At 28.9% G+C, this 12318-nt stretch overlaps 1 protein-coding gene across 9 annotated transcripts in view; it reads left to right on the forward strand.

Moving 5' to 3' along the window:
• The window catches only part of LOC135139104 (putative fatty acyl-CoA reductase CG5065), a 90870-nt gene that overhangs the window by 70204 nt on the left and 8348 nt on the right, over nt 1–12318 (forward strand). For all 9 annotated transcript variants that reach the window (XM_064069195.1, XM_064069199.1, XM_064069198.1 and 6 more), the window contains exon 3: nt 70–324. In XM_064069195.1, coding sequence (XP_063925265.1) covers nt 70–324 — 255 coding nt within the window. The remainder of the gene's footprint in view (nt 1–69; nt 325–12318) is intronic.

Consider the following 12318-nt stretch of genomic DNA (forward strand, 5'->3'; position numbering starts at 1 on the left):
TGCGGGGATAATAACAATTTACCACGTTTGCATCCAACCGTGCTGACGCAGAAAACTTGTTATTTTCAGCTCTTCGATCCAATAAGGAAGAGTCGGCCGACCGATTTGCACAAGGTGCTGCCAATCGAAGGTGACATCACTCAACCAGAATTGGCAATAAGTCCCAACGACAGGTTAACGTTGGCTCGCACAGTCAACATTGTGTTCCATAGCGCCGCTACAATTAAATTCGACGAAAAACTCAAACTATCGGTTACGATCAACATGTTGGGGACTCAGAGGTTGGTCGAATTGTGCAAGAGGATGACCAACTTAGAAGCTTTAGTAAGTACACATTGACTTACATGTAGTTCAAGTTCAAGCATAAACAATCCGTCACTGAATAATTAATCGCTAAAACAAGTCCCATTCAAGTCAGACTTAATGAGGATCAAATAATTTGTTGTTGACTAATCGATTGGTTTATGTTGTGTGCCGCATGAAAACATATCCCGGTCACGGCACCCGGCGCCTTCGCGTCTATAGTCGAATTCGCCGTGAAGTTGACGTTTTATTAACGAGATGCTATCATTAAAATATCTAAACACGCATGCAGCACGCGACTATCGAGGAGTTGGTTCTCTGCTCAGAAATTCTCATTCCAAGCGGATTGTTCTCATTCTCTGGATGAATTTTGAAGTTGTGTGAAATTGCAATGAATGATTTATTCGCGAAAGCGGTTGTTAGATGTTTGTTGTTCACGCCGCTGTTTAAGCGGCGCTTCCTGTGAACGCAGATATTTTGTTATCAATAATTCCGGGACGCGGATCGTGGGCTTTTTCGCGGCAGGTAGATACGGATGCGTTCGTTTATTGGAAGATACGTCGGCGTTAGCATTAAATTAAAAAAGTTTTTCAATTGAAAAGTAATTTCTTATGTATTGGGTTATACAGTGCTGGAGGATTTTAGGAGATGTGTTTGGAATTGATGTTGGGAAAGTGAGTGGATGTTGGACGATGAGAAGATTGTGGTGAAGTTTTTTTTGTAAATATCGTCGTTATTAATAAACAGAAAAGCAGAAATAAGTAATTAAAACAAATATAAATCTACGACATCCAAGTTTTTTAATGAAAATACATATTTTACATTCTTTAATCACCCATACTCCGGCACCGTCTATAATTCGAACGCATTATGTTACGAAAACACACTTGTTTGTTTGTGCACCCTATGCACTTGCCCTTACGAAAGGGACAGGGATGGCTCATGAGAATGTTGAAAAAATTATATTGTTTATTTCACAAAAAATGAAAATTTGGAAACATTCAGCAAGATATGACCTCATATCCAAAAATTCCATTACTAAATATTATTCCAGTTTTATCAAATAAAATACTCCTTCGCATCCGTGCTCAGTTTTTATTGTAGACATCAAAATTAAAAAAAAAATCAACTATATAACAGCATTATTTTTTTACCTTCGACCGATTTTTTGGTATCACAATTTTTCATTTTGTCATTTTCTTTCATATTTCAATTTTTCCATTTTTCAGTGTTTCGTTCTCAGAACATTTCGTTTTTTTCCACTTTAATTTTTTCAATTTTTCAATTTGCAGTTTTTCAATTTTGCAATTTTCGATTTTTCAGTTTCTCAATTTTTCATTTATTTCTTACTTTTTTCAATTTTGCAATAATTTTTGGATTTTTCAATTATCCAATTGTACGATTTTTTTGATTTTCAATATTTCGATTTATCAATATTGCGTTTTTCGATTTCGATTATTCCTTACATTTTTCAATGTTTCTTTCGTTTTTGTAATTTGTCGTTTATTCAATTTTTCAGTCTATGATTTTTAGATTCCTCGTTTTCCAATTTTTAAATTTTTCAATTTTGCGATTTTTGGATTTTTAATTATCCGATTTTCGGATTTCTTCTTTTCAATTTTTAGTTTTTCATTTTTTCGTTTCCTCAATTTTTCAAGTTTTTATTCCTCATTTTCCCGGTGTTTTAATTTTCGTTTTCTCTATTTGTTTCTTTGTGTTTTTTTTTTTAATTTTTCGTTTGTTCAATTTTTCAAATTTTCAATCTTCTATTTTTCGATTCCTCGATTTTTCAATATCTATATTTTTCAGCTTTGCAATTTTTGGATTTCACAACTATCCAATTTTACGATTTTTTTTATTTTCAATATTTCGATTTTGCAATTTTTCGTTTCCTTAATTTTTCACGTTCTTAATTTTTATTTTTTATTTATTCCTTAATTTTTCAATGTTTCTTTCGTTTTTATAATTCAATCATTCAAACTTTCAATCTATGATTTTTCGATTCCTCGATTTTCCAATTTTTAAATTTTTCAGTTTTTCAGTTTTTGGATTTCTCATTATCCGATTTTACTATTTTTTTTATTTTCAATATTTCTATCTATCAATGTTGCGTTTGTCGATTTTGCACTTTTTCAATTTTTCAGTTTATCAGTTTTTCATCTTTCGTTTTTTTAATTTTTCGAATTTTCAATTTTTCGTTTCCTTAATTTTTCAAGTTCTTAATTTTTAATTTTCATTTTCCCGGTGTTTTAATTTTTACATTCTCAATTTTTTATGAATTTTTCGTTTATTCAATTTTTCAAAATTTTAATCTTAAATTTTTCAATTCCTCGATTTTCCGATTTTTAAATTTTTCGTTTTTGCAATTTTTGGATTTTTCAATTATCCGATTTTCCGTTTTATGTTTTTCTATTTTACAATTTGCAGTTTTTGGATATTACAATTTTTCAGTTTCTCAATTTTTAATTTTTAGATTTTTCATTTTTTCGTTTCCTTAATTTTTCAAGTTCTTGGATTTTTATTTTTCATTTTCCCAGTTTTTTAATTTTTCGTTTATTCAATGTTTCAAATTTTCAATCTTTGATTTTTTGATTCCTCGGTTTTCCAATGTTTATATTTTTCAGTTTTGCAATTTTTGGATTTCATAACTGTCCAATTTTACAGTTTTTTTTATTTTCAATATTTCGATTTACCATTATTGCGTTTTTCGATTTTGCACTTTTTTTTCAGTTTTTCTTTTCCTAAATTTTTCAAATTCTTGGTTTGTATTTGCATTTTCCCGGTGTTTTAATTTTCATTTTCTCGATTTTATATCACAGTTTTTCATTTATTCCTTACTTTTTTCCATGTTTCTTTTGATTTTATAAATTTTAGTTTCTTCAATTTTTCAAGTTTTTTTTTCCATTCCCAGATTTTCCCATTTTAAAATTTTTCAGTTTTGCAATTTTTGGATTTCTCGATTTTACCATTTTTTTTTATTTTCAATATTTCGATTTATCAATATTGCGTTAAAAATTTTGAACTTTCGATTTTTAAGCTTATCAGTTTTTCATCTTTCGATTTTTCAATTTTTCGCTTCCTTAATTTTTCAAGTTCTTGAATTTTGTTTTTCATTTTCCCGGTGTTTTAATTTGCATTTTCTCGATTTTATAACACAATTTTTCGTTTATTCCTTACTTGTCTCATTCACTTTTACAATTTTTCGTTTATTCAATTTTTCAAAATTTCAATCTACGATATTTCGATTCCTCGATTTTCGAATTTTTAAATTTTTCGATTTTGCACTTTTTCGGTTTATCAGCTTATTAGTTTTTCATCTTTCGATTTTTTAATTTTTTCGTTTCCATAATTTTTCAAGTTCTTGATTTTTATTTTTCATTTTCTCGGTATTTTAATTTTCATTTTCCCAATTTTATATCACAATTTTACATTTTTTTCACTTTTGCAATTTTTGGATTTCTCAATTATCCGATTTCTTTAATTTTCAGTATTTCGATTTTACAATATTTCGAAAGATCATTTTTCAATTTTTCGTTTGTTTAGTTTTTCAATTTCATGATTTCCAGTTTTTAAATTTTTCAACACTTTCATTTTATACTTTTTCCGTTTTCCATTTTTTTTCAGTTTTACAATTTTGCAATTTTTCCACTTTTTTTGATTCTCAAAATTGAAAAATCGAAAAACAAAATAAAAAAAAATTAAAAATCGAAAAACTGAAAAAACGAAAACTGCAAAGTCGATAATCGCAAATCGAAGAACTGAAGAAACAAAAAATCGAAACATTGAAGAACTAAGAATCGAGAAACTTAAAAATTAGAAAACCCAAAAATTGAAAGATCGAAAAATTATAGAATCGTCAAAATTATAAAGTCGAAAAACTGTAACATTGAAAGATTCATAAAATGAAAAAATTAAATGTAGAAAAGCTGGAAAATAAAAGATTTAAAATACATTAATTGACAAATGGAAAAATTCTGAAATCCTAAAATTGAAAAAACGATGGACGAAGATGGAAAAATTTAAAAATTTCACATTGAAAAAAAAGATTAACTTATATAGAACTTTGGAAAATCGAAAAATTAAAAATATAAAGAAAATAGAAACCGAAACGAAAAATTGAGGAAATGAAAAATTAAAAAATCCAAAAATTGAAAAATTAAAAATTGAAAACTCGTGAAATTGCAAATTAAAAATTTGCAAAATCTAAAAATCGACACATTCAAAAGTTGCATAATGGAAAAACTGAAAAATTTTAAAATCAAAACTCAAAGAATTGTAGATAGTAAAACTGAAGAAACAAAAAAAAAATAAAAATTGGGGACACGGAAAATTAAAAAAATTGGAATTGAAGAAAATTATAAAATAGAACATTGAAAAATCGAAAATTTAGGGAAATGAAAAATTTAAAAATGAAAATTCTAAAAGTTGCATGTCGTAAAACTGAAGAATGAAAAAAACGATAGATTAAAAAATTGCAAATCGAAAAATTGAAGAATCCTTAAGTTGAAAAAATTGAAATTGAAAAAGCAAAAAATGATAAAATCAGGAGATTGGAAGATCGAAAAATTGAAAAAATAACGAAAATAAATACCAAAGCGAAAAATTATAAATTGAAAAATTCAAAAGTTGGAAAATTGAAAAACTGAAAAATTTAAACTTTAAAAATCTCGAAAAATTGCAAATAAAAAAAATATGAAAAATTGAAAAATTCAAAATTGAATTATCCAAAAGCTGGATAATCGAAAAAGTGAAAATGTTAAAATTAAAACTTTAAATAGTTGCAAACCTAAAATTGAAGAAACAAAAAAAAATGAACAATTGAAACTGAAAGTTTAAAAATTGAAATTGAAGAAATCAAAAATTATAAAATCGATACATTGAAAAATCGAAAATTTTAAGAAATGAAAAATCAAAGATTCGAAAATTGAAAAATTAGAAACTGAAATATCCAAAAGTTGGAATATCCAAAAACTGAAAAATTTTAAAATGAAACTTCGACAAGTTGCATTTCGTAAAATTGAAGGAAAACATTTTGAAATTGAAAAAGCAAAAAATTATAAAATCGGACCATTGAAAAACTGAAAAAATTAAGAAAATAATAAACCAAAACGAAAAATTATAAATTGTAAAATTCAAAATTTCGAAAATTGAAAAACTGAAAAATTCAAGTAAAAAAGCTGCGGAAGTGTTATTAAAATCACAAAAATGTTGTATACTTTCAAAGAAACGGGATTTGTTGAAACGCACCAAGTGAGGGAAGTTCTGCCGAAATAACATTCTACCAATTTTTGTAGTGAAATTTTAAATAAATAATGTACACACAGAGTTATCACAAAACAATCAACGGCCTAATTTTGAATGTTTTGCTTTTTAATACAATACAGTAATATCATTGTCTGTCATTGTTGCAAGCACGGAAAATTAGACAATTTTATTAATTTATTATGGCTGCATTACGGACAACCTACATATTAAACGGCATCAGTTTTGCGTACACTACAGAAGTAATATCCACCTACTACGATAACAATAAAAACGATGTATCGGTCAGAAATAATAATAATCTCCAACAACCTATATTCAAATCGGGTTTTTATACTCCTTATTACTGTATATATATACTTATAGCATGATTTTTTTTTGACATTTCGGTTTAAAAAACACCACAAATATAATAGAAAGGCAACACTACCACTTATTGATTGACGCCAAAGGAAAAGAAACATGACAAAAACAACTTAATTTTAATATTAATAAAAAAACAGCTAACATTTGCATATCTTCAACAAGTTGTACTCTAATAATATTATTAAGATAAGCATCGCTTTTCCGATAATCTGACTAAGGACTGTTGACATTAATACAAACGTCGTTTCTTGCATGACATAAGCTAAAATATATACATTACGTTCCATAAATATTAGTTTGGTTAAATATTGTACGTGTGTGATTATAAGTTTACATTGTTCCATAATATTGTATCGTTAAATACCCATGAACTTAAAATTAGTGTGAGCATGCTTCGACAAAATACGCTGAAAAAGTATAAAATAGCCAATTGTAGGAGTTCTTAGAAAACTAATTTATGGCTTCAAGGTGTCGTGAATCTCAAATATTTGAACGTTTTCTTACAAAAATAATAAAATTGCGAAAATAATCTTTCTCGACTTATTTAAATATTAACAAAAGTTTTTTAAGATTTGTCTGCGTCAAGTCGTATTACTTGGAATGAACTAAAAAACAAAAAAGATAAATATCGTAAGACAGTAACGAAAAATAATAAAATTAAAGTTACTGATTTAATTGATGTTGAAAAAAGTCCACTTTATTTAAAATATAAAATCATTTGCGCAGTGCATGTTTAATAATCGCCACTTTAGCATTGTTAGTGAGTGCAACAATTAATAAGACGCGTTAATTAACAAAAGTAATTTTAGTTATTACTCCTATTTAATTATTAACATGTGGCGGACTTTAAGCTTCATCAATGTCTATACTGGAAAATATTCCAAGTTGGGGGAATATCTAAGGGATACGAAGCGGAAAAGTTGAAAGTCGTAACCAAAGAACAGGTGTTAAATTTCATTCATGAATTTCGAGTTCGAATAAAATATTATTGATAGTCAAGGTTGTTCTGTTTAGTGTATTTGGTGATCGTGGATGACAAGATTTGTCGATTACATTACTTAATCAAATAATATAGGATAGAGGCCATGCTGTAAATGTTCCTGAAATGAAAACTGACAAGAAATAATTTTTTACAATTATACTCGTACTTAATCAGGAAGAAATGAGGTGCTTGAAACTGTAAAGAGAAGATACATCGTTACAACCGCAAGGTTGTAATATGAGAGAATCTTCTTGAATTACAGTAATGAATACAACTGCACAGATATTGGGAAAAACCCGTTTCTTGCACTGTTACAACATTCCAGCGTTTGAAAAATACGGATAAGTATACAGGTCACTGCCTACGAAGAACTACAACTTTGCTGACGAATGTGAGTTAAGAAAAAAAATAATGGAATTGTTCTTGCGCATATGTAAAAAAAAAAATCGTCTAGACGTTGGACGTTGTGATTGTTTGTTCCTTGACCTGCCCTGACAAGTACAACGTTTGGAAAATAAAATAAGACAAACCATAGAATCTATTTCATCTCATGTTTTAATGCGAGTGAAAATGTCACTTTGGGATAAGATGTGAAAGTGTAGGTTTTAACCGATAGAATTTTCCAAAGTGCTCTCTTAAGAGAGATCAATATTTAAAGTTAGTTTTAAGTGTTGATAATGTACTATTTTGAAAATCTCGAGTGAGAAGTTAGGGAATGTAAATAATAACTTTGGGAAAACCATCCAGTACTTTGGATATAAAATAAAATACGTATTGCTTGCCTATAAAAGCGTGTCTACGAAAAAATCAAAGTTACTTTCACTCTGCACAAGGACATATAAAGCCCGCCCGCCAGCCCACCCGCCTTCTTTTCGGTGATTATTTTGTAAAAAGAAAGTACTACGAAAATTTATTGCAGCAGAAAGAAGACGAAATTTATTGTTTAACAAAAAAAAGAACAGTTTAAATTTAGGGAATTTAAAAATTAATGACAAACTGTCCAAAATTTTTGTTTGTTTATGCTATTTACACTTGTATTTTATATTTTCCTTATTACATATTCTATTTTTTGTATTTTTATCTGACATGGCATTAACGTATGTTGTATATGTAATATGGCGGATAAAAAAAACATCATTATCACTATAAATAAACCAAGAAAAAACCCTTGAAAATAGTTAAGGTGTAGATCGAATAATTTATAGAAGGAAAATAACAATTTATCTGTTTTCTCACCAACTGTTAACAGATTTACTGAAAATTCTAATAAGACAGTAATATTGTCAATAATTAACAGTATTAAGAGTAGTCACCAGAATGAAGAGAGGGTTGGTGGGCGGGCCTTCTGTTTTCCTATAAACGACTCTCTAGGAAAAAGTTAAACTTAGCCCCGCCCACCCACCCGTTCTCTCATTTTTTTATTGAAATAAGAAATAAATCTTATAACAAATAGTACAACAAAAAGTTACGTTTAGCAGCTTTTTTTACAGCCTAGTCTGTGTCAGTTACTTACCACTTTCACTTTGCAGGAGAACATATAATAAAGCCCGCCCGCCCTCCCACCCACCTTCTTTTCGGTGATTATTTTGTAAAAAGAAAGTGGTACGAAAATTTATTGCAGCAGAAAGAAGACGAAATTTATTGTTTAACAAAAAAAATAACAGTTTAAATTTAGATAATTTAAAAATTGATGACACACTGTCCAAAATTTTTGTTTGTTTAGAATATTTACACTTGTATTTTGTATTTTCCTTATTACATATTCTATTTTTTGTATTTTTATCTGACATGCCATTAACGCATGTTGTATATGTAGTATGGCGGATAAAAAACATCATTATCACTATAAATAAACAAAGAAAAAAAAAACCCTTGAAATATAGTTAACGTGTAGATCGAATAACTTATAGAAGGAAAATAACAATTTATCTGTTTTCTCACCAACGGTTAACTGATTTACTGAAAATTCTAATAAGACAATATTAGTGTCAGTAATTAACAGTATTAAGAGTAGTCATCAAAATGAAGAGGGGGTGGGTGGGCGGGCTTTCTGCTTGCCTGTAAACGACTTTCTAGGAAAAAGTTAAACTTAGCCCCGCGCACCCACCCGTTCTCTCATTTTTTTTAATTGAAATAAGAAATAAATCTTATAACCAATAGTACAACAAAAAAGTTACTATTAGCAGCTTTTTTACTGCCTAGTTTCTGTCAGTTACTTACCACTTTCACTCTGCAGAAGGACATATAATAAAGCCCGCCCGCCCACCCACCCATCTGCTTTTCGATGATTATTTTATAAAAAGAAAGTACTACGAAAATTTATTGCAGCAGAAAAAAGACGAAATTTATTGTTTAACAAAAAAATGAAGAGTTTAAATTTAGAGAATTAAAAAATTAATGTCAAACTGTCCAAAATTTTTGTTTGTTTAAACTATTCGCACTTGTATTCTATATTTTCCTTATTACATATTGTATTTTTTGTATTTTTATTTGAAATGCCATTAACGTATGTTGTATGTGTAATATGGCGGATTGAAAAACATCATTATCACTATAAATAAATAAAGAAAAAACCTTGAAATATAGTTAACGTGTAGATCGCATAATTTATTGAAGGAAAATAAGAATTTCTCTGTTTTGTCTTCAACGGTTAACAAATTTATTGAAAATTCTAATAAGACAATAATATTGTCAATAATTAACAGTATTGAGAGTAGTCACCAGAATGAAGAGGGGGTGAGTGGGCGGGCCTTCTGCTTGCCTATAAACGACTCTCTAGGAAAAAGTTAAACTTAACCCCGCCCACCCACCCGTTCTCTCATTTTTCTTTTAATTGAAATAAGAAATAAATCTTATAACAAATAGTACAACAAAAAAGTTACGATTAGCAGCTTTTTTTACAGCCTAGTCTCTGTCAGTTACTTACCACTTTCACTCTGCAGAAGGACATATAATAAGCTCGCCCGCACACCCACCCTCTTTTCGGTGATTAATTTTGTAAAAAGAAGGTACTACGAAAAATTATTGGAGCAGAAAGAAGAGGAAATTTATTGTTTAACAAAAAAATGAACAGTTTAAATTTAGAGAATTTAAAAATTAATCACAAACTGTCCAAAATTTTTGTTTGTTTAGACTATTTACACTTGTATTTTATATTTTCCTTATTACATATTCTATTTTTTGTATTTTTATCTGACATGCCATTAACGTATGTTGTATATGTAATATAGCGGATAAAAAACACCATTATCACTATAAATACACAAAGAAAAAACTCTTGAAATATAGTTAATGTGTAGATCGAATAATTTCTAGAAGGAAAATAACAATTTATCTGTTTTCTCACCAACGGTTAACAGATTTACTGAAAATTGTAATAAGACAATAATATTGTCAATAATTAACAGTATTAAGGGTAGTCACCAGAATGAAGAGGGGGTGGGTGGGCGGGCCTTCTGCCTGCCTATAAACGACTCTCTAGGAAAAAGTTAAACTTCGCCCCGCCCACCCACCCGTTCTCTCATTTTTTTTATTGAAATAAGAAATAAATCTTATAACAAATAGTAGAGCAAAAAAGTTACGATTAGCAGCTTTCTTTACAGCCTAGTCTCTGTCAGATACTTACCACTTTCACTCTGCAGAAGGACATATAATAAAGCCCGCCCACCCACCCACCTTCTTTTCTGTGATTATTTTATAAAAAAACTACTAAACTACTAAAATTAATTGCAACAGAAAGAAGACGAAATCGATTATTTAAAAGAAAAATTAACAGTTGAAATTTAGATGAATCAAAAATTAATGGCAAACTGTCCCAACATTTTTGTTTGTTTAAACTATTTACACTTGTATTTTATATTTTCCTTATTATATATTCTATTTTTTATATTTTTATCTGACATGCCATTAACGTATGTTGTATATGTATATGGCGGAAAAAAAAACATCATTGTTATATAAATAAACAAAGAAAAAACCCTTGAAATATTGTTAACGTATAGATCGAATAATTTATAGAAGGAAAATAACAATGTATCTGTTTTCTCACCAACGGTTAACAGATTTACTGAAAATTCTAATAAGACAGTAATATTGTCAATATAATTAACAGTATTAAGAGTAGTCACCAGAATGAAGAGGAGGTGTGTGGGCGGGTCTTCTGCTTGCCTATAAACGACTCTCTAGGAAAAAGTTAAACTTAGCCCCACCCACCCACCCGTTCTCTCATTTTTTTTTAATTGAAATAAAAAATAAATCTTATAACAAATAGTACAACAAAAAAGTTACTATTAGCGGCTTTTTTTACAGCTTAGTTTCTGTCAGTTATTACCATTTTCACTCTGCGGAAGGACATATAATAAAGCCCGCCCGCCCACCCACCCACCTTCTTTTCGGTGATTATTTTGTAAAAAGAAAGTACTACGAAAATTTATTGCAGCAGAAAGAAGACGAAATTTATTGTTTAAAAAAAAATAACAGTTTAAATTTAGAGAATTTAAAAATTAATGACAAATTGTCAAACATTTTTGTTTGTTTAGATTATTTACACTTGTATTTTGTATTTTCCTTATTACATATTCTATTTTTTGTATTTTTATCTGACATGCCATTAACGTATGCTGTATATGTAATATGGCGGATAAAAAAACATCATTATCACTTTCAATAAACAAAGAAAAAACCCTTGAAATATAGTTAACGTGTAGATCGAATAATTTATAGAAGGAAAATAACAATTTATTTGTTTTCTCACCAAGGGTTAACAGATTTACTGAAAATTCCAATAAGACAATAATATTGTCAATAATTAACAGTATTAAGAGTAGTCACCAGAATGAAGAGGGGGTGGGTGGGCGGGCCTTCTGCTTTCCTATAAACGACTCTCTAGGAAAAAGTTAAACTTAGAAACAAAAATTTGTTCGGTTAAATGAATAGCTCTTGTGTAATTAACTAATTACTGTCGATTATACCGTTGATTGAGTATTTATATCTGAATGTGAAAAAAAAACACCGTTGGAAAACTATCGTCATAAACAAAAATGAGGGAAAAAAAAAACTAATTTAAGTCTGACTGTTGCGTATTACTTTACACTAAAGTCAAACCAAGTGTGTCACGTAATGCATAAATAATGTAATGACTGTTTTTTTTATTTCTTTAAGCATTTGTCACTTGTAAATAAAAACTGTTATCGATGGAAACCTTGAAATGTAAAAAAAGCCACCTAGGTATCATTATTTTACGATTATTATTATTACTGTTATAATTTAATAGCGCAAAATGTTTTCTCGGTCCGCCTACTCCACGTCGAACAATAGAATCGCAATTAAACGGGCAGTTCCAAAACGCCGTTAAATACCCATGCCACACGTCTCCATTAACTCCAGCCGCCAATAAAATCACCTCC

The sequence above is a fragment of the Zophobas morio genome, unplaced genomic scaffold, assembly GCF_036711695.1.
Source record: "Zophobas morio isolate AGI-343-1 ecotype UQ-CSIRO unplaced genomic scaffold, CSIRO_AGI_Zmor_V1 ptg000030l, whole genome shotgun sequence".
NCBI classification, from domain to species: Eukaryota; Metazoa; Arthropoda; class Insecta; order Coleoptera; family Tenebrionidae; genus Zophobas; species Zophobas morio.